The following is a 27,646-nucleotide window of genomic DNA, read 5'->3' on the forward strand; positions in this document are numbered from 1 at the left end:
AGCTCCACAGCAAGCCTATATCTTACATTTTGGTGTGGTTTTCATAGTGCCTGGCACAGAGCATATATAGGAAACACTCAGTGAATGCCTATTATTTCAGCAAGGATTGTGCTGTATCCTTGACACACAGTCTCAAGAACCAAGCTGCCACCTGCTGCTTCTCCCAATAAAAATTCAAACAATAGAATGATGACCTGCCACTTGGTCGCAGAGAGCCCCTGTTAGATATTGCCTCACTTAATGTTCCCCACATCACAGGACTAGTATGGGGTCCCAAATGTAATTCCCTGTATAGAGAAGCTGGTTATAAACATTCCCCCTGAATAAATGAAGATATACATTTTGAAGTAAAAAAGTAACTCTTATCTGATCACAGTAGTTTTCCAGCAACACATTCAACTCCAAGAAGAAAATGGCAAATTGGAAAGATTAGCAATGCTATTTATTGAGCATTTTTAATGTGCCAGCCACTGTGCTAAATAAGCACTTTACATACACTTAACTCATTACACTTTCACAACATTTTAAAGTTCTTCGGGAAGAATCATTCTCATTTTATAGATGAGGAAATTTGGTCTTAGGGAGATTAAAGAACTTGTTCAAGGTTACACTAACTGTCAATTTGAAGGTAAACTCAGATGCGAATCCATCTAATATCAAAGCATCCTGCTTTTCTACCCACATAACTTAGAAATTAGGACCAAAGCCTCAGCCAGGCACGGTGGCTCACACCTGTAATCCTAGCACTCTGGGAGGCTAAGGCGGGAGGATCGCTTGAGCTCAGGAGTTCGAGACCACCCTGAGCAAGAGCAAGACCCCATCTCTACTAAAAATAGAAAAAAGTAGTCAGTCAACTAAAAATAGAAACAAAAAATTAGCTGGGTGTGGTGGTTTGCACCTATAGTCCCAGCTACTCCGGAGGCTGAGGCAGGAGGGTCACCTGGGCCCAGGAAATTGGGGTTGCTGTGAGCTAGGCTGATGTCATGGCACACACTCTAGCCTGGACAACAAAGTGAGACTCTGTCTCAAAAAAAAAAGCAAAAAGCAAGGACCAAAGCCTCATGATGAGACTTTAATTAATTGATTTCCAAATAAAGGATTTTATCCAAACATAATATATAATAAATATAATGATATTTTGATGGTCCTTTAAGCCATATAAATGAGATATAACTTCCCCCAAAATATACATTTATTATATAATAATCATAAGAGGCTTCATACTTAAACATTTCTGTAGACTGTTTATGCCACCTTAAAATGCATGTTAAATTCAAGCCCCCTAGTGTGATGGTATTAGGAGATAGGGCCTTTGGGAGGTGATTGGAGGGCAGAAGCCTCATGAATGGGATTAGTGCCCTTATCAAAGAGGCCCCTGAGAACTCCCTTGCCCTTTCTGCCACATGAGGACACAGAAAAATGACATACATTCAGGAACAAGGAAGCAGGTAGACTCAATCAAAATAGACCATCGCATCTATCAGCACCTTGAACTTAGACTTCCCAGCCTCCAGAACTGTGAGAAATAAATGTACATTGCTTGTAAGCTGCCTAGTTTATGGTATTTTTGTTCTAGTATTTCAAATGGACTAAGAAAATTGGTCCAAGAAGTGGGGTGCTGCTGTGACAAACACCTAAAATTGTGGCCTCAGCTTTGGAAAAGGATAACAGGTGGGGACTAGAAGAGCTTTGAGATGCATGCTGGAAAATGCCTACATTGCTGTGAATGAACTTTCTTGGGGGGGCGGGTGAGAAAGAAAAAAAGAAAGCTGTAGAAAATGCCCCAATCTTCCGAGAGAGCACCTAAGCCATATGGAAGAGAACATCAGTAGAAATATGGACAGTGAAGACAATTCTGCTGTGGTCTCAGACAGAAATGAGGGACATGGTATTGGACACCGGAAGAAAGGCCATCCTTGTTATAAAGTAGCAAAGAATTCATCTGAATTGTGTTCATGTCCTAGTGTTTCTGTATATTTGGCTGAGGAAATTTCTTAGCCAAGTGTTACAGGAGCAGCCTGGTTTCTTCTGACTGCTTATACTGCTGTAAAATGTGGGAAGAGAGAAATGATTTAAAGACAGAATTGTTAATCGAAGAGGATTAATAAAATGTGGTATATGTATACCATGGAGTACTATTCAGCTCTAAGAAACAATGGTGATATAGCACATCTTGTATTTTCCTGGATAGAGCTGGAACCCATACTACTAAGTTAAGTATCCCAAGAATGGAAAAACAAGCACCACATATACTCACCAGCAAATTGGTATTAACTGATTAGCACCTAAGTGGACACACAGGAATTGCATTTATCGGGTATTGGGCAGGTGGGAGGGGGGCCAAGGGGATGGATATATACAAACACAATGAGTGAGATGTGCACCATCTGGGGGATGGTCACACTTGAAGCTCTGACTTGAGGGGGAAGGGGGGCAATGGCATTATACGTAACCTTAAAATTTGTACCCCCATAATATGCTGAAATAAAAAAAAAGAGGAAGTAGAACTTAAAGATTTGGAAAATTCTAAGCCTATCTGTATAGAAAGGATGAAAAAGCCTGTTAGAGAGAGAACAGCAGGATATTTATTCTAATAGTGAAGTGACTGTTTTATAAGGACAGATTAGTCCCCAACTCAACAAAAACCAGGAGCTATTGTCTAACCCTCACGGCAATTCAGACATCATCAGTGCTGCCCCACCCATCATGGGCCCAATTGGAAGGGCCCTGGGGGCAAAACAGTATCAAAGGAGAGGCCACTGGCACTTTGGGGACCTCAGGGCATGCCACCCAGCACCCCTTCACATTGAGAGCCCCAGTTTCTGCACTCCACTGCCTCACTCCTCAGCTGCCCTGGGCTCAAGCCCTCTGGCCCAGTGCACCCAACAAAGCTATGGAGGTGCAGTTGCCACCACCTGGATTTCAACGGATACCTGGGAAAGCCAGTACCTCACCCTGGCAGAGTCATGGGCACAGGACTCCAGTCTGCTGTGGTGGGACTCAGATAGAGAACCACCACAGGGGCTGGTTCACCAGAGACAGCCCCCACCAGGGCAATGCCCAGTGAGGTCACATAGACGGGCCACCCAAAGCCATAGGACATGGCCTTGGGGGCCCAACCCCTACCGAGCAAAGCTATGGGGGCAGGGCCACCGCCCCAGTGAGTCCAAAAGACAGGGCCTCTGCCCCAGTGTGTTTGGAAGGCAGAGTATCAAGTCAAGGAAGATTATTCTCAAGCCTTAAGGTTTAATGTTGTTGGGTTTGGAACTTACTTGGGACCTGTTACCCCTTTTTTCTTTCTCATTTCTCCCTTTTGGATGGGATGTCTATGCTACACCTGTCCCACCACTGCTGTATTTTGAAAGTATACAACTTGATTCCAGAGGTTCATAGGAACTTGCCTTAGTATAAATCAGACCTTGAGCCTCAACTGTATCTGATTTAGATGATATTTACATGAACCATTGGACTTTGAACTTTTCAGTTGATGCTGGAATGAGGCAAGATTTTTGGGGCTATGGGATGGGATGGATGTATTTTGCATGTGAGAAGGACATGAATTTCCAGAGCACCAGTAGTGGAATGTTATAGACTGAACGTGTGTGTCTCTTCAAAATTCATATGTTCAATCCTAATCCCCAATATGATGGTATTTGGAGGTGACACCTCTAGGAAGTAATCAGATCATGAAGGCACAGCCCTTATGAATGGAATTGGTGACTTTATAAAAGAGGCCCCAAAGAACTTCCTTGCCCTCCCACTACAGAAGGGCACAGCACAAAGATGGCCATCTATGCATAGGAAGGAGGCCGTCACCAGACACCAGATCTGCTGGCACCTTAATCTTGGACTTCCTGGCCCCCAAAACTGTGAGGAATAAATGTTTGCTGTTTATAAGCCACCCAGTCTATGGTATTTTTGTTAAGGCATCCCAAACAGACCAAGACAAAAGATGACGCTCCAGACTCGGAAGCATTAGGATTTTGAAAAAAAAAAAAAAATTTGCTCATTCTGTGTCAAAAGTTCAATTATTATTTACTATGCAATTAGGTAGAAGATTAAAAACAGTGCTACCAAATTTGTTCACTTTCCAAATTTGAACATGAAAATAAAAACTGAGTTCGCATCTTAACACATGACTAACAGTCAACCCTTTTAGGTCAGTTTCCCAAAGTTCATCTGCAATTTTCCTGATGAATGGGAATCAAACAGTGAATCACATGAAAACCTGTCCAACAACACAAGTAATCAAAGAACTACAAGTCAAAACTATAAAATATTAATTTTCATCTGTCCAACTCTGTACATATTTTATGATATTACTCAATGGCAGGTCACAATAAGATAAGTACTTTCATACACGAGGGGAAATATTGAAAATTTGTCAAGCCCTTTAACTCATCAATCCCTCTTTAATTAATTTATTCCAAGGAAATCAGAATTAGTGAAAGGTTTATGCTTAAGGATATTTGTGTAGCCACAGAGTAGCAAATTTACCAAAATATTAGTAATGGTTATCTTTAGTTCTTAGAATTGCAGGTGATTTTTATATTTCCAATTTAACTATTTCTGTGTACTTATATTCAACCAATTTCAAGTCAGTGTTCTCAAATTGTGTCCTCAGATATTCTAAAAATATCACTAACCAGCAAGATCACTGCTAATAGCTATAAGCAAGGGAAATTTATTTCAACTCAAAAGCCTGTTTTCTAACACATCTCCAATTGTCTATTCCACTAAGAAAAGTTCTCATATTAAAACATCTAGCTTGCTTGTTTGATGTCTTGTTTAATTATTGGTTTTAGAATTAGTGAAGCCAGTCAAGTTTCCACTTACCTGGATTGGATGTGTACTGCATTGCAATCATTAGCATGGATGATGCAGAGAGATTAACATGGGCAGGTACAACTTCTCTCCTTGAGGAACCCACTGAAACCAAAAGATTTTTGATTAGACACAATTTCATCTTTATAAATACTTGATACTTTGCATAGAGCATGAATGTTAAGAAGGAAAGTTCCAAGCAAGTCAATGGAACTTTTGTACAAATAAAACCACAAAATTTGTCCTAGCATACAATTGGTATTGTTGTCATTATCCACAGTAAAATTTGGTGAGAATCTATAAGAAGAAGGAACAATGCCAGAATGTGAAGTCACGGCTTTCTCAGAGTTATACTTAAATGTGATTTCTACTCCTAAGGTGTTTATATCTAGACAGAGAAGAAAGAAAATACAGAATCCTCTATGTGCCCAGATACAAAGACATGCTGAAGGTTATTCCAAGAACAAAGTAAAAATAGAAGACTTTTAAATCCAACTTGAATATGTTAACTTTTAGAGATGCAGATGAAATAATAGTTTACTTATAATGTATATCTTATTAGTTTAGTAATAATACAAATTTTAAATTAACATATATCATTAAAATATATTAATTTAAAAGTTATTTCCACTCTCACATATCATTAAACAGTTTTATGCAAACCTTCACATTTAACTTCATCACCAGTGTCTTCATTACCATGAGAACCACTATTTTAGTTTTCTAGAGCTTACCATTTTCATATCCATCTGAGTTGTTTGAACAAAAGCACTTTTTGAATTTGTGAATAACGCTGTCGCTGAACATTTTACTCTATGCCAACAAGTATTCAAGCACAAAGCAAGCAGTTTCTTCAAAATCCATCTTACAGCTGTATAATCATGGTCTGCACTTACAAACTGTGTTTAAGACATCTTTAAGTGGCTTGTGTATGATGACAACAAACACTATATTAAATTTGTCTCTTTTTTTTTTTTAAATAGAATGTATCAGGTAACTCCTTTAAGTATTCAAAACTAGCGCTGATGGAAGTAATTTGGGGTAATATGTCATCTCCCAAGAGGACTTTCTTATTTCAAAGGCAATAACTGAGAGAGGATCCACAATAAGAGAAACTTTACTAAGACTCACTGAAATATAAAGTAAATTCTTCTTTTCTCAGTGACAATTGCAGAAGTACTCTTGTACTTGAGTTTGTGTGGCACACTGTCAAGCACGAATAGAAGAATGTGCAGACAGTATAACACCCTCCAAAAGTCAACTCTCAACTCCTGGGGTAATGGAGAGGACCTCTGACATGCGCAACAACAAAAAAAAGCAGATAACCTCAAAATCTGCTTTATTTTGTTTTATATTTAAGTACAATATCTCACCTACATCCAAAAGGGATAAGACAACTTAAAATAAAACACATGTATAATAGAGCTATCAAAAGGTTTGTCATATAATAGAGAAGACAAAGAAAATTTAATATGATTTTTTTTTTTTTACCATAAAGGACTTTGATCAACGTGGAGGACAGTGGCCTTTACAACAACTTTACAGAAACAAACAAACAAAATGCATCTATAATTGAGCTCTATTTACCCAACTTGGCTTGTATTAATCACTTGCAGCTGGGCTGCTGCTGCCCCACCAAGCAGGTGACATTCAGGTGGATAGATTAGTTTGGCTATGCAATATAAATAAGTATTAGGAATTAGACAAAGATGTGGAGATTGGTTCTCTCCTCTTAGATGGTTAAGTTGATTCATCAAATATGATTACTCAAGGAAAAGGAACTTTGTGCCAAATGCTAGAGAATAAGATGCAGTTGCTCTCACACTTCAGCCAGGGAGCTTGTCCAAAGTCAGCTTCTGGAGGGCCCATGCCTGGAGATGCTATTTCGGTCAGTTTTGGAAGCAGGAAACTATGTGTTTAATTAATAAACACACCACATGATTCTGATGGAAGCTGGTCTTGGATCTCCTTTTGAAAGTACTATTAGAGGGATGAGAGGTAAGAAAGGAAATGCCCAGTAAGGTGTCCAGGGGTGGGAGGAATAATTGCATGTCTCCTATGCCTTTTGATTAGACAAGAAAAAAGAAAGTCTTGTCTCAGATATAGTCAAGAAAAGAAAATTATATATATATATATTCCTTTTGGGACAAATCCTTTCATCTTTGTTTAAATTCATCTCAAAATTTTTTTCTTTCTTCCTAGGGAATCAACATTTTTAATAATAAGCATTTCTCAACAATGAAAACTATTAAGGGAGGCTGAGAGCCACTGTACCTGGAGGCCTTTAAAAATGGGAGAGATGCCCAAATGTCTCAGATGATTTAGGTGAAGTCTATTTGGAGAATGGCCCAAATGGCTCAGCCACCTTTGGCTGTCCTTGTGACCCCTACAAATCCATGCTCTCCTTCAAATATGATCAGCCATAAAGCCAAAAGCATCCCCCTAGCTCAAGCCCTAGGAAATTGGCTCCAATACTTATATAAACAGACGGTGCTTTGCAATTTCCTAGCCTTTTAACAGACTGGATAAAATCACCACAATTCTCATTTAATAAATATGCACAGGCACACATCATTTATTGAATCTTGTTAAAAAGGCATGATGTCAACAGATGTATAGCTTGTTCCCATGAGGGTGTAAAAAGCCGAAACTACATACACTAGAAGGGAGAAGATAATTAATCAAAATAAGAAAATTTTACATTTAATATTGTGCTCAGGAAATACAATTAAAAGTCTTCAGTCCTATTCCCTATTCTCCCAGCACCACCAGAACAATCATTACCATGAATCATGTCCCTCCATGAATAATAACAATACTTTAATATGTTCTTGCATTTTATAGTTCCTAACGTATTATCATGTACAGTTCATATATATATTATATATATATATATATATATATATACAGTTCTTATCCCCCTAAAAAAGTAAGTAATATGGGAAAAGCTATTTTATAAAAGAGAGATCATTTGCACAAAAGCACCAATCTGATTATGAGGACTACTGTCCAAGTCACTTGACCTCATCAGTAACGAATGCTCTGGTCACTCATCCAAAGTATTTGTTTTTCATTACCTCCTATCTACCAGGCTCTGGGGCTACAGTGGTAAAGACAGATGAATCTCTGTCCTTATGGACTTTAGATGCTAGAGCTGTGTTATCCAGTATGTGGCCATAGTCACAAGTGGCTATTTCAATTTAAATTCATTAAAATCAGATAAAGTTAAAAATTTAGTCCATCAGTCTCACTGGATGCATTTCAGGTGCTCAGGAGCCACATGGGGCTAGTGGCTTCTTAAATGTTTTTAGAGAACATTTCCATCCTCGGAGGGAGTTCTGTGGACAGTGCTGTTCTACAGGAAAGGGCAAACAGATACCTGTGGGGAAACAGAAAGCAGAGCGAGGGAACAGATAGAAAGTGATGGAAGGTTCTGTTTTAGCCCTACAGTAAAGAAGGGCATCTCAAAAGATGGGGCTGGTGCTTGAGCTGAGACCTAAAGAAAGCAAGGAAGCAAATCATGGGCTCGCTGAGGAGAAGGACATCTGAGAGAGAGGATAAAGCATAGAGTGAGGGCAAAATCTTAGTACCTTTATGACACTGCAAAGGCTGAGGCTCCTAGAGCAGATTGAACACAAGGAGATGGTGATGAAAGCAGGAAGGTAGGCAGGGGCCAGATCACAGAGGACCCTGTGGGCCAATCAACTAAGGATGCTCAATTTGATTTGTAAGAGTGGTGGGAATCTAGGTGGATTTGCTGAAGACAGTGGCATGGTCTGATTACCATGTTCAAAGGATAGCTGTGGTTTTCTTTATTTTCTTTTTTTTTTTGTCTCTTTATTTATTTATTTATTTTCAGAAACAAGGTCTCATTCTGTCACCCAGGCTGGAGTGCAGTGTTATGATCATAGCCCACCACAACCTTGAACTCATGGGCTCAAGCAATCCTCCCACTTCCGCCTCCCAAGTAACTGGGACTACAGGTGTGTGCCACCACATCTGGCTAATTTTTTTATTTTTTTGTAGAAATGGGGCTCTCTCTATGTTGACCAGGCTGATCTTGAACTCCTGGCCTCACAAGATCCTCCTGCCTCACAAGATCCTCCTGCCTCAGCTTCCCAAGTAGCTAGGACCACAGACATGCACCACTGCACCCAGCCAGCTCTGTCTTTTTGGTGCAGACCAGGAAGGCTAAGAGGGGAAACAGGGACACCAGTGCAGAAATTACTGGATTGGTCTAGATCAGTGGTCCCCAACCTTTTTGGCACCAAGAACTGGTTTCATGGAAGACAATTTTTCCATGGCATGGGGGCACAGGGTAGAGTTCAGGTGGTGATGTGTGGCCTAGTTCCTAATAAATAGATTTCATATGTTAAAGATTATTTAAGTGTAATTAATATTTTTCATTTTTTTACTGTCTTTTTTTCTATGTATTACTTAGTCTCTGGAAGATTATAGAAACATAATACACATACTCTATACTAGTAGCAACAGAACAAAAAAATGATCCAGGGCCAATGATTTGGAACCAGATATTCAATGAAGTCATACAATTGCTTTTAAGTTAATGCAAAGATTTGAGCGAATCTTTATTTTTCCTGAGAAGTGACTTTTTGAGAAAATTTAAACTGAAAAAGAAAGTAAATGAGACTGTGCAGTCCAGGATACGCGGATATACTAGAAACATCTTGAACTGATATAATTGTTCAGCTTTGTTATTATCTTTAAATAATACACCAATTAACGTCCATTTAGAATCAGCTTTTTCTCTTCTCTGCCAAAGCATCATCTGCTAAACATCCACTTTCAATTCGGTCCATAAATCACAGATTCTCTATTGGAAAAAGAGGGGTTTCTATGGTGACATGCAAATGACTTTTTCAATTCTTAGTAACTCCTTTAATATATTTTTTATAAACAAGCATAAAGCATATTGCATACATTTGGAATAAAGAGAAATATATTTTATTTATGGAAGGAGTTAAAAAGAAAAGCTGTGTCAAAGGAAAATTTTATAATAAATAAATTAAAGTTTGCTCTGCAGAACCTCAGAGGAATTATTTAAAAGTAAAAACCCAGCACTTGGTTTACTGACAAAGACGGCAAAGAGGACGTATCTGATGCACACGCGGGCCTCTTACTCTGCAGGAACCGCAACGCCTCATTAGGCCCAGAACTTCATCTTCTGGGTCCTAAACGATCAAATCATTTAACACCAGAAAAACCATCCATGTTTTACATTTGACCTCATGAATACCATATCAAAGAGATAAAAGCCTTTTTGTCTTAAAGACTTTATCAGGCACTCAGAAAATGCACTATCCTTCATCCTAACAATTCAGTCCTGAAATAAAAATATTCTGGGAGAAGTTAAATGCCCCTGTCTTGTTTTGGTTAGAATTTCTAGACACTGAAACAATTACCAAAAAAAGAAACAACGTGGATAAAATAAACAGACACACATTGTCACATCGATCCATTTTAATCGTATTTCTCTGGAACCAGATCCCTTCTATCTGTGAATCTGTCTTTGTATCTACCTTGTGCAATAACGACTGCAAAGGGAACGCCTGAATAGCAATAGAATTTGCTGTAAACGTTGGCACTACAATTTATTTTCAAAGATTTGAAGATGACAAAGATTGGCTACTATTGAACCACGGGAATGGTGATAAGAAAAGAAAGTCAAAACTAAGAGGCTAAAACTAGGGCAACAAAATAAACACATGAACCAGAGCAATCATTGGATTAGGGGAAGATAATGTGCCTCTTACATAAAATAAGACTGATGTTATTTAAACTAGAGTCACTATGCCAGAAATAATCTTGGAGAGTGAATATTTTTTTCAAACTCCTCCCTTATGGTTGAAAAAATGGTGTCTCAGGGACATGAAGTGACTTGTTGATACCTTTACATCAACATCAGGTTACTTCACTATTCTCCTCAGTTGCCAAAGTTTGTACTTTTACGTAAGTAAGGATTCTAACATGACTACCAGTTGTATTTTGGGGGTCTGTGTTTCTAATTAAGTAGAAATTAATAATCAAGTGTAAAGAAACAAATTGCCAGATGTCACCATACTTGATCAATCTTAAATATAACTTCAGAGGCCTGATATTTCAATGCCTCTCCCAAAACTATTAACTTATTCCTAAGAAGTAAGAATTCAGTGAATTAGATTATTAGACAGATACAGCCTCACCTGCCATTCTTCAAAAAACAAAAATTCTTATGCCTAAGTTTCATAGTTAACATTACTCTTAAAAATATTACTATGCAATTCTAAGACTACATCCACAAATAAGTACTTGTCAGTAAGGTTACACAGAACAATAAAAAGGGAATGATCAAATATTCTATAACTTGAATGGTATGATCAGCCTGGTAATTTTTTCAAATTGCTATATAATTTAGGCAGAAGTCAGACTCTCTGCTGGAAAAACAAGAAAATTTTTTTTAAAAAATTATAATTCCATAGCTAAAATTAAACTTTAGTATAAAATAAGCAAATGTAGTCCAGAGCAACAACTTTAATAAGTACATAAAATTAAAATCGTGAACAATGATCTCTAGGAGTTGAATGCAACCAATAAGGGTATTTTTCTAGAATAACAGTTGAGAGAAAGAGAGAAAGAAACTAACACATCACATACTAGGCAATGCGCTAGCATTTTACCAGTGTTCCAGGTTAATCATCTTAATTATCACAACAACCCTGTGAAGTAGCTATTATTACTCATCATTTTCATTGAACAGGTAAGAAACAGAAAGTTAAATAACTTGCGTAAGATCACAAAGCTAGCTGGTGGCTGAGCTGTGATATGAATCTAGATCTGTTTGACTCCTAAACCCACAATCTTTTCAGATTATCCACTGGAACACAGATTGATCCACAATCCGTTTCTTTAAAAAATACTTTAAAAGGATTTTGGTCATAAAACCACTACTTAACTTTTCTTTTTCTCTTTGCTCTCCTGTCTGGAAAGCCTACAGAATTAAGTCTATAAAAGTGAAATAGAATTCAAATCAGTTCGATGTTTATAACTCTACCTTGACATGAGTTTCAGGCGTTAGGTTTTTTTCAAAGTGTTTTCATAAATTTTGACTCATTTTGTCATCACAGCAGCCCTGTAAGGGAATGCTGATGAGACTGCCATTCTGCAGATACAGGTTCAACTACGTGAGTTGCCCAGCATCTCACAGCAAATTAGGGACAGAGCTGGGACAAGACTCTACACACTGTGACTGTATCTTGCTCTTTCTGTCACACCTGACTGCCTGCAGATGTGAAAGATAAGAATTTCTACATCTGAGACAGTACTACCTCCGACTTTTTTCTAAAGTGGCAAAAGATATTGTAATTTATACATAGGAAATATAGACCACCTTGATATGTCCTTTCTTCCTATTTCATAAGATCAAACTATGTGAACAAAACAATTCTAAGGTATAGTGGTCTTTCATTTCTTTGATTTTCACTGTAATATTCATGCTGAAAAGACAAATTTAAATCGTAGCACACATATACAACAAATGAATTCAAATAATCTCGAAACTCAAGAGCAAAAGCAATTTCCATTCATATAATACACAAAAATAATCTAATATTAGATGAGAATGAACTTACATATAGCCATTGGTAGAAAAGATGTGCTAAGATATTCAATAATATCCTTGTGCAGAAATGGAGGAAAGGTAGCTAACGTTGATATCATCGTGTAGGGCAAAGTACTCAGAATATCATCATTGAGAAAGGGTAGCAAACATGTAGTTGTATAAAATATTGACTGTCCAAGATCTACAAAACAAAATTGAGTAATCAGTCACTGAATATTTTGTAATCAACAAAATATGCTAATTTTATATTTTAAGTTTTAATGGACTGGTTTAAATTATAAGCAACTATTGCTTCCTTCCTATTAAGTGTTCTGAAACATACTGCTTAGAATAATGTGCTGAGTATACAGTAGTTGGTCAATAAATATTTATATTAAGAAATATAAATATCTATTACATGAGCTTTTCATCCATGCCTTATCAATTTTCAATAATACTTGGTATTCATATGACTCCTTTATCTCATAAATTTAAAGCACCTCCCATGAGAAAATGAATTCTGAAATCTCTCCAGCATTTTTACCTGCATTACATTTTACAAAAGATAACGGAGGCACAAAGAAGTTAGATTATTTGCCCAATGGAAGTTTTAGATGAGATAGGGCGCATTCAGGGTGGTATAGCCATAGACCCAATGGAAGTTTTAGAAAAGTCAAGGGCAGGACTAGAAATAAAATAGGCTATTTCTGCTCTATGAACCAAATTGCAATGGTCCTACACCTGAGTCCTGGGCAATGAGGTCATTTGCAACCTCTAGCAATGCAGCAATTGAGCAAGTGCATAAGAAAGGAAACCTAAGCTGGTATTCCTCGACCCAGGCGTTTCTTCATTAATTGTCATGGAAGTGCTACCTAATAATAATCTTTCTATCAACATATTTAAATGGGGATAATAATAATACCTACCTCATTTCATTAGGAGGATTGTTAGGAGACTTAAATGAGATAAATGTAAAGTGCTTAGCATAGCACATAATGTGTGTTCCACAAATATTAGCCACTATTAGTAATATTAATACTTACTATTATTACCTGCACAAGGAGCAAAAATAGAGGACATTCAAAAAACCATAACTCTTTAGCTTTATTTATTAATTTTTATTTTTTTTTATTTTGGCATATTATGGGGGTACAAATGTTAAGGTTTCGTATATTGGTAGATCAAAGCTCATTACATTGAACGTACATCGTGATTTTCATGGACCTCCCAAAATATTGGCTAAGACTCAACAGTGCTGACTTCGACCATCTTCATATTCATTGTTATACAAAAGGATTAGACTCTTGTTTGCCGTGCAGCAGAGTTACCTTCTTTTCATTATTTTGATTCTTAATGCTATTTCTGATTATCATTAGAATTAACATGCCATCTCAACAGGCACATCAACTGACAACAGAGGTCTGGCCACATCACATACTGTGGAACCAGTGTCAGTCAACCTTGGGCTCAAATAGATGAAATGGAAAATCCACAGGTGTTTTACTAAGAATTAAGTGAGGCTGTTTTCACTGAGGTTTTTAGCGTAATTACAAAACATTAGCACTGAAAGGGGCCTAAGAGCCCACCTGGAGTATTTTTCAAAAAGGAAACTGAGGTCCAGTGATGAATTGTGATTGCCCAAGATCACCTGAGAGTTAGTGGCTGAGCTAAGACAAAAATGCTGCCTAAAGGCTCTCCCTGTGCAACACCCAGCCCAGTGGGAGGACACAGCCTCTAGCCATAGTGCAGTGGTTCTCAAATTCAGTGTGTCCACAGGGAGCTTGCTAAAATTCCAGATCCTCAAGATCCACCCCACCCCCTTCAGTGATTCTTATTCAGATCCCAGGATGGGACCCAGAATTCCATCTTCCAAACTCCATAAGTGAATCTGAGGTTCTTCAGACCACTTTCAGAGAAACAATACTGCATGTTTCTCTAAACCATTCACCAGAATGGTCTAGTCACTTTTTCCTTATCTTCTAAGCTCTATTATGCAAAACAAGAACACAATAGCTAAATACAATAACAATGAAGAATAAAGTCACAAAACAGCTGTAGGTATAACAGCAAAAATATAAATCTTCTTCCCTGAAATTGTCACAATTTACACATTAATTGCAATTATATAGGTTGCAATTTACCAAATCAAATGTCTTTATCTTAATTAACAGACTTTGAAGATAAAGGGCAGCGGCCCTAACACAGAGGAACAGGCAGGTCCCCAGTGAGCTCAGAACTGTTAGTCACAAAGGAAAGGCACTGACAAGTTCACTGCCAAAGTAAGCTCTGCAGTCTTATGTTCAGAATGCTCTCATTCAAGTTCTAAGGTGGCATAGGGTCACAGTAAAAGTAGCTAAGATCGCTACAGAATCATACAACAAGCAACTTTACAAATTTCTACACTTTTTATATTCACTATAGTACAGAATTATAAATATATTAAAAAACAAATTCAATCCCATTATTTCATCAATTTTATTTAAGTAGATTTTCTAAAAAAATTTAAAGTTAGGAACACATCATACTAAATAAACCATTAAGCATTCTCTTAGGAGAGTTAAACATAACTAAAAGGCAAAATAACTCCCACCACCCACCCATTTTCCAAAATTCCAATTTTTCTGTACAGTGAAACTTTGGTTATCATACTTCCAGGGAACAAATTATCAGTGCTTTAAAGTTAAGATAACTAATGTTCATTTTCTGCAAAAATCCCTTTTCTTATTGCATGGTTTTCCATTTGATTCTCCAAAATATATATTGGATTTAAGCAGCAGGTATTATTGTAATCCTTTTTACGGATTGAAAGAATATGGTAAGGAAGCAAGATAATGAAATACCTTAGAACACACAGTAGAAAGAGGGAAGAGTTGAGAAAAGCATGCTCTGAGGCTTTTATTCTAAGCACCACTAATACTGTATCCTGTATACATAAGGCATATACATGTAGCAGCACTAATATTGTATCTTGTATACATAAGGCATACACATGTAGCACCACTGATACTACAGACTGTACACAGCATATAGCTCCACCATATACTGTACCAACACTCTGTACAACATTTATTTTACAACTATTGATGGTTAGTTACATTGGGAAGAGCTCTTAGAGATTACTTCTCATGTAACCTTCTGACTTTAAAGTCAGGAAAAATTAGTTCCAGAGCGTTTCTGTGATTTGTCCCCCATAATCACAGAATCAGTCAGTGGATTAGAGCTTGCTTTTCAATCTCCACTTCTTACATTTTCTGGGTGCAAACTTTTAAATCTTAGCTCCCCAAACATAATTTCAACAAGAGTCCCCATGATAAGCCAATCAGGAAAGAAGAGAGAATTTCATGTTATATTCTTCCTCCTTTCTCCAGCCCATTCTCCCCAGTACTGACCCACTTGGCTAGCATCCCTCTGGCAATACAACAGTGGAACATGATAGTACCGGAAACACCATAATCAAGTTTCAGTGTAAGAAAGGCTTTAACCACACAGAGCTCCTTTCAAGCAATTTATTATAATAACAGTCCCCAAGCCCCTTGCTCAGCATCATACATATTCATAAATATACATATGTATTCCCAAAGGTTTCAAAGAAGCGCTCACCGTGTTGGCCGTGCTGTAGTAAAGGAACTAGATCCAGGAGAGTCACCAAAGTCACGTAGAGGCCTTGGTAGTCCAAAGAAGGGTAGTCTGACAACTGAGCATCACGACTTTGCGGGCCGCGTTCTGAGGGAGCATCTCGCAGGACGCTGTAAAGGAGGGAGCGAGTAACAGTAGGGTTGATGGAACTGACCTGCGGTCTTAGAGATGGGGTGAGTGGGAATGGCACAGGAAAAAGACACATGGTCATGGGCACTGTCAAATTGGAGGCATCTTGGTTTTCCTTCTTCCCTGTGCGGGACAAAATGCTGTTGGGGGGACAAAGAAAAAAAAGAGACAACAAAGACACAAAGAACAGCACATTACATTGAAATGACACTCTAAAACAAATAATAAAACACCAGATACATTCCACATAAGATGCAATTGCTACGCCAGCAGGATCTACGAATCTAGTACTGGTCACATAGCTTCGTGCTCAGAGATACCAATAGCACAAGGTTTACTTTGTGGGAGTTTCATTGCATCTCATGTGTTATCTGGTTAGTAAGGAGCAAAAATATAAAAATGCATGTTTCAGTGCCAAACCCATGTTTTACAGTTTAGCAATTTGGTGAAGGAGAGGTTTCCTGGAAGGAAAAACAATGGCTTTATCTAATGAGTAAGGGCCCTTGTTCCTAATTACAAGGAGCTTTCAAAGGAAAAGACGTTTTCGGCGAGACTGGCTTCATCGGGTAAATAGAAACTTGCAAAATATAGGTATGGCACTTGCAGAAACATGTTTCAGCAAAGAATAAACATGTGTGTTTATTAAGAAAGTCTTAAAAATCACATGTTTATTGCATCAAAATAATGTCTATATGTATATTATGATACTGTTTCATGACATTCTGTCAGTATCATTTGAGATAATGAAGTTTAAACAGGCATATGAATTTAGAAATAATACATATTTCTAAAATGTTAGCTAAACTACATTGGAAAAGCTATAAAATAATATATAGTAGATGGTCCATAGCATATGTTTGTGAACTAATGATAATGGTTATTTATGTGTGTTTTTTTAATTTTGCATGTTGGGGAGGAAATATTTTATTTTATGAATACAAACAGTGGTTTATTAAATAGTGACCTTCAAAATTCTAAAGACTAAGCAAGCAGTATCTATCATATAGCTACACATCATAACAGTAAGATCTCATATATTACTGCTGCTACTTACGTTATTATTCAACAAAACTCACTAAAAACTAAAGGAAAGATAATTTAGAAAGTTAAAAAAGTTTAATGGGAATAAAAATAAATTCTAAAAATAAATTGGTTTTCTTTTAGCCTTAATTTAAAAATAAAAACCTTTTAGTAAAAGCAATAAAGCAGAAAAGTTGTTAATTTAAAAATAGAATAAACTACTGCTTAGCCAAATGTTTAGGTTTTTTAAAATTAGGTTATACTATTTATCATTAAATACAATAACTATACATTATAGTGATAATATTTGCTGCACTTACAAAATGCTTTTATATAGTACACTTATAGGTTAGTCCAAATAGATAACAGTTTATAAATGTTTCATTACATAAAATAACCTTGTTTTACACTTATTCTATGTGCATCAAACATTACTAAGCTCTTAGTTAATGATATTACATTTACAATTTTACAGTGAAGTGAAGAATTTGTTAGTGTCAAGCATGCTTGCTATGTCAGGTTTACATTTATTTTTATTTACTCTTAGTGCAAAATATGTTACAATGTAAGAAAAATGACTACATGCTTTTTATTTTCCATGTGCCTAATTTACCTCGATTTCCTCTGTCTTCTGTTACCCAATGTCCAGGGAAAAACAATCGATAATAAAAATAATTTCAGAATAGTTATGTAATACTTCTTAGCAATAGATAACTTAATATTTAGTGTATTTTTTTACTTTAAAGGGATTTAATTTACCTTTTTTGTGTGTGATGTATTTGACTTTGTAAGCTTACACTTTACAATGGGATAATATCAACATTCCAGTTACCCCTGCCTGTCTACATCTATTATAAATGTCATCAGATTTACCATCAGATGTTATATTTTTCTCATATAACTCAATTACTCCTTAGAGTACCACCTTTAAATGTTATATCCTTGATAAACCCAGTCACAAAAAAATCTACTTTAATCCTTTAGTATTCTAATCCCACTGAAAATTCCCTTAGAATCACAATGGATATAAGTCTGATATATTATTTCCCAAACTTCAGCCCTGAATTAGCCTACTACCAGCATTGTTTCAAAATTACAAGATGTGGATCTTATAGAAGTGATATAAGAAGAGCAACATTTTGCCTTAGAGAATAAAAATATCTGAATATCACAAATTAATGCTATCCTTTAAGTGCAATATTCTCATCAAACTTCTTGGTGGGGGAAATATAGCACATTATCTTTTCAAATATACATTAGTTTGATATAATTTAATAAACACTGGTCAAATCAACTTTGGAGACTCTACATTTGATATTTTTCCCTTCCTGTATACATGGGCTTCCCAAATGATAGCAACAACAGCTTCATACATGCAGAAAGGGAAGAATGTCAGCATCAAAACAGTAAAACTTCTCTCTCACTGCCTTTACATTTAATAATTAGGTGAGGTTGAGGGGGAAAATGGCTGAAAATGAGTTATCCATGAAACCAGTTTTAAATTACCATTCATGTCTCAATGTGAGGAAATGTTTTCATTTGTGGAAAAACTTAAGAAGGGCTCATGAATAAATGTACAATGCATTGTGATTTTATGATGTTTTGTGAAGTTTGTTCAGAAAAAAAAACAACTTATTTCCCCAACCAAACTGTCTAACTTGGGAATGATAAAACCATTTCCCCATCTGAAATTCTTTCCCAAAGGTCTGGAAACCCAACAAAAAAGAATATTAAGAATGCCCTGCTCAGAAGAGTTTGACCCAGCAGCCAACTTTTCACCTTTCCTTTTACCCTTCTGAGATCATCTTTATGAAGCATTGACTTCCATCGTCAAGATGAGGCAAGGGAGGAAAGACCTCTGAGGGAGTGGGAAAAATGAGAAGTTGCCCTGAGGTATTTATAGCACAAAAAATTAATGTCAAATAAACTTTCTATAAAACCAGGAATTTTGACATTTGAATGGACTCTATGCATTGAACAAAAAGTACTCGATTATGCTATGCTCTAAAGTTACTCCATGGACTTCAAATTAATAATTTGGAGATACATATATTTCTTCCTAAGCTATGAGAAATTGAAATTCAATTAAGATTATCGGGCCGAGACTAGCATCCCTTTTAAAAGCATATTAAACATTTTCTAAAGAGGTATCAGTAAGCAGCTTTCCCCAAATGTAATGTTTTGTTTGTTTGTATGTTTTAATTTTGCATGCTAGCAGCCTGAACGCCACCAGAAGAGAGATCTGGGGGAAGGAATTCCAAAAGAATGTTGGACCTAGGAAGAAGACTGAACCCTCAAATGTTCTGCAAAGTTAAAGGCAAGATCCTTAAAGACCTCAGATGTTTAAAATGTAGCCAAAGAAGGCTTCCAATATAAAATGAACAGACTCCCCATAGCAGTGAAGAGGGGATTAAACTAGATAATCTTAGTAGGTGCTTCTAATGCTAAAAGCAAACAAAAAGCTAAACTCTGAAGTTGTGTGTAAACCATGTGTTCATTGCCAAACTTGGGTACCTGCTACATTAAAAGGAGTACAACTCAGCAATCAGATGTAATTTTACCCAAGACCCCAGATCACTATGAGATTAAGTTAATGTTCTGGAAGGGTTCCTACATTGGATAAAATTGGGACTAAAGTCAATTCAGTTCAACGAATATTTATTGATCCCTCTGTGGGCCTAACACTACTCTAGGCACAAGGACTAGCAAGCTGAATGACACCCACAACTCACCTTACACTATGAGAGTTTAAAGAACCTCCGTGAACTCTAATGAGAGTCTAATTATGAGCTATGTTTGCAAGACGTGAAGATTCTATTTTCTTGAGCAATGTATCGTTAGGGTATGATCATGGGTGATAACATTTTAATGATAGACTGCTCAAGAAAATAGAATCTTCATGTCTTGCAAACATGACTTCAATATCCTAAATTTCTTAACTTTTGGCATGATTACTAAGATCTAAGCATCAAGCTCTGAAGTGTGAACTAGGATGTGACAGTTTCTTTGCAAACAGAATTCAGAACTTCCTACTGCAAAGTGACTCTCACTTTGAGAACTTTTAGAATTTGTGATAAAGGAAAGTATTCCCCACTGAGAACCCCAACCTCAATGACAAAGGGAGAATTGAAGAGAATAGAATCAGATGCCTTGGCTCATAAATTTATCTGATTATTATTTTGAAAATTGGACTAGCCTATTGCAATTTGAAAAGAAGGGAAATGTCCTATATATCAGGGTTATGACCTTATGATGCAACTATGACATCTATGAATCTGCTGAGCAGAATTCCTTCAATATAGAACGGGACACTAAGGATTCTAAAAGAGAAAAGATTTTTCAAAAAAATAAGGAAGACAAAGATATAGGAGAACTGCAAAAGATTAGTAGCTGACTTGATCACATAAAGCTTCTTTCCACAAAGCATTCAGTCTGGCCATCACAAAGCCTTAGACAGCTGGAAACTCAAATGCCACTAGTCATTCCAAATTTGTATTCTTCTCCTAAAACTATCTTACAAAACTTGTGCTGCTATATAGCTAACAGAAACAGTAGCAAGGCAATTTATGGGTATCCAAAATCGTATTTGAAGTGAGAAGATCATGGTAATTCGAGAGACTTAGCCTTAGAATTTCATGGAAAGCAAAATGTTCTTCTAACTTCTTCAATGTTATTTCTCCAAACAATTGAGCCCTTCCTTGAAAGGATCATCTTTGTTTGCTCAGTTTCCCAAATGAGATGTGTGAAGTAGATCTCCTGTCTCTACCTTACGGTCAAACTAGACAATAGAAAAAGAATTCCAGTCTTTTATTTCCTTGTCCTCCATAGAATTTCATTACCAATTGCAAAGCATGTTGAACACTTGAAGTGTTACACAGTTTAAAAATAACTGTTATTACTATGTATTACACTTAGGGATATAGGAAATACTAATGATGAATCTAAAATGCCACATAATTCTGGTTTTCTTTTAAATGAAAAATGTTTCCTATTCTTAATTTTAAGCAATGTAGGCTCTCCTTTTAATCTCACTCTAGATTAGTGCCAAACAGAACTTTTATCATTTTATAGATCTCTTGAAAAGGCATTTGACTGAGAAAAGCAGGCAGAAGCCATGTGACTCATTTTTTCAGTTAGGGCTGGGATCTGATCTGCTATATACACCCAGAGAACTTGAGTCCAGACTCTTCTGGCAGAGCACTAGAAAACATAAGGCCCTTTAAAACTCTCAATTCAATGAAAAAAATCCCAAAAAATTCAGCAGTACTACCTAATAATTCTCACAGAAGTAGAGGATATTTTAAAGCTTACCTTAACAAGGTCTGAGAAAAGTATTTCAAGGTGTTTGCAATATCTGTTCCTGATGGTACAGGATAAATGTTGTGAAGAACCCGGTTATGATATTCCTGCAAGTACCGGATCTTGGAAGCAACTAGATAAAAGCAAAAAAAAAAAAAAAAAAAAAAAAAAAAGAGGAAGAATCATCTTGTAATATGTATTAGGCATACAGTTATTTTTAAAAATGATTATGTACAGAAACTTAATCAGTATTTTAAGGAACATATGTAAATTTTTAATGGAATTCCATGATAAAAACAATTACAAAAAGCCTTTTAATTCCTAATTGTATTCAGCACACAGAATTATTATTAGTTATCTGGCTTAATAGCCTATTCACAAATTATCCATTGCTTTTTTTAATCACTAAGAAAAGCAGTATTCTGAATCGTTTTCTAATCACCCCAAATTAGCTTATTATTAGCAAAATAATAATATAAATCTCTGCTGCCAGAGAATTATATTTAATATTACTTAACTAAAATTAAACTTAAAGATCTTCCAACACCACTCTAAAACCCCTAAAATATAGGGAGTCCATTGCACAATGGCATCAACTGAAACCAGATTTTTAACTCAACACGTGATCACAAAAGCACGTTTAATTAATGCTTGAACTGTGAGAACATATTAAGAGTAGATTGACATGGTGAGCATTAAGAATACAGTGATTGTGCGGTAATAAAACATTTTTTTAATGTTACATTTTCTTCCAAAAAATTTCATAAATTAGGAGACTTCTAATAGCTTTCTGAGCATGGCTGCCCAGATCTTGTCAAGACTCAGGAGGGACTAAAAAGGTTTATTTACCCTCCTAGACCTACCTGGAGTCACCAGCATTGTCCACATTCCTGACCTGACCTTTGACCTGGCTGTAGTGAAGGGCCCCGTTCTAGTCATTCCTCTTTGCAAATCCCAAGGAGCCATGATGATCAACGTCTCTCTGGTCTCCTCTTCCACAGAGTTCTCAATACTGTCCATTTGTCCTTTCAATCTTTAAGGCTCCCAAGGGAGCCTTTTAGGTGGTATGGCTCACTGTCAGCAGTTAACAGAAGACATATCAAGTCCTGGAGAAGCAAGGCCTTACTGTTCCCAGTAGCCCAAGGACATAAGCTCCTGGACGCATCCTAACTGAAAGGCCGGTGCGAGCAACTTAAAGAAAATCAAAATGCTCTCGATGGGTGTGGGATATAGAATCACAGAACAATAAAATATCAGAACTGGAAGGGCCTTGGAGACCTTTTCCCATAACCACTTCATTTTAAAGATGGGGAAAATGAGGCACACAGGCGGTCAATGGCAGAGCTAGACTAGCATTTAGATTTCCTGACTCCCAATCCAGTGCTCTTTCCACCTATGACATACTCTAGAATACAGTTCTGACATGAAGCCAACATGCAGATAGTGAATGTTCATTGCACGGCATCAAAGCAATGTTCAGCAGTTATTAGGTTAATTATTGATTCCAAATCCTACATATTCCATTTATCTGATTTGCCTTTTCTCCCTTCTACCATCTGAACTATTTCCATAATAAGTTAGCATTTTCCCAAAGAAATAAGTCTAGATTGCAGATAATACCTCCTTGAGTTCGTATAGCATGTCAGCTCCCAAGAAATTGGCAGGTTTATAACCATTATCCATTATCTCCATTAACTCCATAAGTGTTCAGTTATAAATAACTATTTTCCTCAGATAAGGTATAAATAGATGATACTGAAAATGTTTCAACTACATAATCTACAAAAATCCATTTCCTTCTCGGTGTTTTTATTTTTTTTGAGACAGAGTCTCGCTTTGTTGCCCAGGCTAGAGTGAGTGCCAAGACATCAGCCTAGCTCACAGCAACCTCAAACTCCTGGGCTCAAGCAATCCTCCTGCCTCAGCCTCCCGAGTAGCTGGGACTACAGGCATGCGCCACCATGCCCGGCTGATTTTTTCTACATATATGTTAGTTGGCCAATTAATTTCTTTCTATTTATAGTAGAGACTGGGTCTCGCTCTTGCTCAGGCTGGTTTCAAACTCCTGACCTCGAGCAATCCGCCCGCCTCGGCCTCCCAGAGTGCTAGGATTACAGGCGTGAGCCACCGCGCCCGGCCATTCTCAGTGTTTTTGATCTGCTGTTCATGTTTTCTAAATCACTTTACAAGGAACCCTCGCATTAACACATAAGTCCAAGTTCCAAATATCTGAACTATATGCTAGGCCAGCATGTAGTTTCTGCTCACCCACCATCAGAGTAATGCTTTGTTACTGTGATTTTTTTCAAGTTTTAAAATCCAGCAGGTTTCTGTAGAGCTGCAGCAGGAGGCCAGCAAGGGAAGCTTCACCTGTATTTACAGCCACTCCCCATCGCTCGCATCACCGCCTGATCTCCGCCTCGCTCGCCTCGCCTCGCTCGCATCACCACTGATCTCTGTCAGATCAGTGGTGGCACTAGATTCTCATAGGAGCCCGAACCCTACTGCAGACCGCACATGTGAAGGATCTGCATTGAGCACCCCTTATGAGAATCTAAAACCCCTTCCCCCTCCCCCATGGAAGACAATTTTTCCATTGTCTTCCATGAAACCAGTCCCTGGTGCCAAAAAGGTTGGGGACTGCTGCTGTAGAGTGTTTCAGGAATAATCACTCCACCACCTAAAAAGGGAGTTCATGATACTACAGGGTATGGACAATAAGTTCAAATGAGGAAACATAAGTCACAGATTCCCCCAACTCAATGGCTTGCTCATAATTCAAGAGCTATAAAATATTGTCACTACACAATAATTGCAAGCATTCAAAAATGTCTGTGAAATGAATGGATGTTCTTTTTATAGTTCCTTCCATTAAAATGTAGCAATGGCTCCTTTCAATGGATATCCAAACATGCATGGGAAAGCAGAGACCAAAATCACTTCCTTCTTTGAAATCTTTTAATATTTTACTTAAGTCACACTGTATTGTCTTTATTTCCTTAACTGTTTTTTTTTATACCAGGTTGTAAATTTCTTGAAGGCAGAAACTATATCTTAACTCATGTCTCTATCCCAAGCCTAACACACTGCCTGGCACTTAGCAGGGACTTGATATATTTGTAGGATTAAATGAACAAATGAATTAAAACTTCACTACTACCACTTATCATTTGGGTTTCTTGCATATATGTATATACAGTATACATATCTGTCCATACCTACACTATTCACAAATACATCTGTATATATATGTACAATAAATTGTGGACTCCTTATCTCTAGTGCCAGACACCTAGTAGGGACTCAATAAATTATTAATGAGCAAAAATGGATAAAAGGAAGAAAAGGGAGGGAGAGAAAGAGGAAGAAAGTGGTAAGTAATCATGAAAGATAATGTATAGAACAGATTGGAAAAAATGTTTGAGCCAATTTCTGCATTGCTGAATGCAACAAAATCTTAGCAGTCATAGATTTAACTTTCATGGTTTCAACTATTTGAGAACAGCCAGAAAGGTACCTTACAAATAGTAATCTGTAATTATGCCAAGGATGTGAATAAAACCCATTTACATTTCAACCTTGTACAGGAGAGATGGTCATTTGGCTGGTTAATAAGCCCACGTGAACCCCCAGCAGCCTCATCAAAGCACAGAGGTCTCATTCTTTATTTCACACATATACCTGACTGTTGCTGCAGCGACTCAGATAATTGGGCAGGATGGATATAAATGAATGATCTCCGACCTCAACTGACCCTAAGGCTACATTTCTCTAGTAAGCTCCTTCTTCTACTCTCTTCAATTACAGTTACATGCTCTTCGAAATGCCCCACACACTCACCCCTTCCTGATACCTTAAAAAGCCATCTGTTATGGACTGAATTATATCTCCCTCAAAATTCATATGTTGAAAACTTAACCTCAAAATGCAACTGTCCCTGGAGATAAGGCCTTTTAAAGGGTGATTAAGTTAAAATGAGGCCATTTCGGTGGTGTGCCCTAATCCAATCTGACTTGTGTCCTTTTAAGAAGAGATTAGGACACATAAGAGACACCAGCAATGTGGGGACACAGAGAAGAGGCCATGTGAGGACACACAGAGAAGGCAGCCATCTGTAAGACAACAGACGCCTCAGGAGAAGCCAAACCTGCCAACACTTTGATCTTGGACTTCAAGCCTCCAGAACTGTGAGACAATAAATTTCTGTTGTTTAAGCCACCCAGTCTGCAGTACTTTTATGGCAGCCCGAGCAAACTAATAATACACCATCATAGAAGAAATCCTGTAAGAGTTAAGAGTGTGAGGCCAGGCATGGTGGCTCACGCCTGTAATCCTAGCACTCTGGGAGGCCGAGGCAGGAGGATCGCTGGAGGTCAGGAGTTCGAGACCAGACTGAGGAGTGAGACTCCATCTCTACTAAAATAGAAAGAAATTAGCTGGACAACTAAAAATACATAGAAAAAATTAGCCAGGCATGGTGACGCATGCCTGTAGTCCCAGCTACTTGGGAGTCTGAGGCAGGAGGATTGCTTGAGCCCAGGAGTTTGAGGTTGCTGTGAGCTAGGCTGATGCCATGGCACTCTAGCCCAGGCAACAGAGTGAGACTCTGTATCAAAAAAAAAGTGTGAGCTCTGCAATCAAGCAGTTCTCAATGGAAACCTTGGCCCTGTTACCAGCCTCCATGGGGAGGTTTTTCCAAGTTCTTGGTGATCGTAGTCAGGAAATTCTCAGGAAAAAAATTTCAGGACATACCATGTAAGCCAAACAAGCAACAGCTTTTCATTGAAAGCGAAAGTACACTCTCAGGAAAGAGAGCCAAAAGAGAGCAGCTACACTGGGAGAAAGTGGTTTTAGATCTTTTGTAATTTTACTAATTGAGGGGAAGAATATTCAAGGTCAAAGGGTTGGCTTTTACTAAGAATTTGGATAGTAATTCCCAGAATTGGGTTCCCTCCCTTTTTCATACTTAATATTTTTGTCTTGGAACTGTCATGGAGATTTCAAGGGCAGAGAAATTTTAAAATCACAATGTAAATGAAAGTATAACTAGCCAAAGTTCAGGTGGGGTGGAGAGACAGCTGACAAGCTGGTCAAAGCTGGTTCTTGCCTGTGGACCCCCCAGTTAGCTTCTGCCTGAGGGTTGTTTACTTTAACACCTGCAACCAATCTTCAAGCCCCTACATGCAGCTTCAGCCCTATCTCCTGGTCTCCTATTCTAACAGCTCTATCTCTGCTTAAACCCAGTTTCCTCATCAGTAAAATGGGGGTAATTATATCAATACCATAGAGCTACTATGAATAATAAATCAGCTACTGTGCAAATCACTTAGCACAATGCCTAGCACATACTCAACACATAGTAGATATCAAACATCTACTTGCATCTCCTTTCCTTTTCCTTTCAAACACCAATTCTACCACATGGGCCCTCCCTCCATCATTTATCTCTCCTACATAACTAATCTCTCCCTCTTTATTAAATCATTCCCACCAGCATTCAAACAAACTCTAGAATCTCCCTTGTCAAAGGAAAACAAAAACCTTTCCCTTAACTTTCCATTCCCCTCTAGCCACTGGCCTCTGCCTTCAGAGCCATGATTACTAAGACTGCACACACATTCTCATCACCCATCACTTCCTATTCTTCCTTCCACTCACTCCAGTCTGGCTCCCACCTCCACCACTGCACTGAGTCTGCTTTATCCATCATCACCCAGAGCCACCAGGTTGCCAGGGCCAGTGGGCACTTTCTGCTAATCACTTTACTAGACCTTTCAGGAACTCTGTACAATCGATCCCTCCCTACTTCTTGAAACATTCTCCCCTTGACTTCTCTGACACCACATCACCCTGGTCTTCCTCCTCTGGAATGAATCCTTCCCAAAGTGCTTTGCCACCTCCCCCCTATTCCTCGAGGTTTAAATGTAGGAATTTGTCAGGGCTCGGCCCTCGGCTCTCTGTTCCTTTCTCTTAATTTTCTTTCCAAACCAATCCCATCCATCCATAGGGCTGTCGGCACAATCTATGGGCCATCTACTCCTAAACATATATCTCCATCCCAGATGTGTATCTCTTGTGAATAACAGACCTCCTCTATTCAATTGCTCCACTTAGGAATCTTATAATCTCAAAGTAAACATG

At 37.6% G+C, this 27,646-nt stretch overlaps 1 protein-coding gene across 11 annotated transcripts in view; it reads right to left on the bottom strand.

Moving 5' to 3' along the window:
- Nucleotides 1-27,646, bottom strand: part of UNC79 (unc-79 subunit of NALCN channel complex) — a 228,979-nt gene that overhangs the window by 169,247 nt on the left and 32,086 nt on the right. For 6 of the 11 annotated variants that reach the window (XM_012738599.3, XM_012738598.3, XM_012738592.3 and 3 more), the window contains exons 1-5: nucleotides 22,369-23,403; nucleotides 21,518-21,638; nucleotides 16,022-16,326; nucleotides 12,453-12,623; nucleotides 4,837-4,929 (exon numbers count right to left, since the gene is read on the bottom strand). In XM_012738599.3, coding sequence (XP_012594053.2) covers nucleotides 4,837-4,929; nucleotides 12,453-12,623; nucleotides 16,022-16,326; nucleotides 21,518-21,638; nucleotides 22,369-22,525 — 847 coding nt within the window. In that variant the 5' untranslated portion in view covers nucleotides 22,526-23,403. Of the gene's footprint in view, nucleotides 1-4,836; nucleotides 4,930-12,452; nucleotides 12,624-16,021; nucleotides 16,327-17,819; nucleotides 17,838-21,517; nucleotides 21,639-22,368; nucleotides 23,404-27,646 lie in introns of those variants that run through there. The other 5 variants (XM_012738600.3, XM_020285613.2, XM_012738594.3 and 2 more) reach the window with 3 other exon arrangements.

This window comes from Microcebus murinus, chromosome 6 (assembly GCF_040939455.1).
Source record: "Microcebus murinus isolate Inina chromosome 6, M.murinus_Inina_mat1.0, whole genome shotgun sequence".
NCBI classification, from domain to species: domain Eukaryota; kingdom Metazoa; phylum Chordata; class Mammalia; order Primates; family Cheirogaleidae; genus Microcebus; species Microcebus murinus.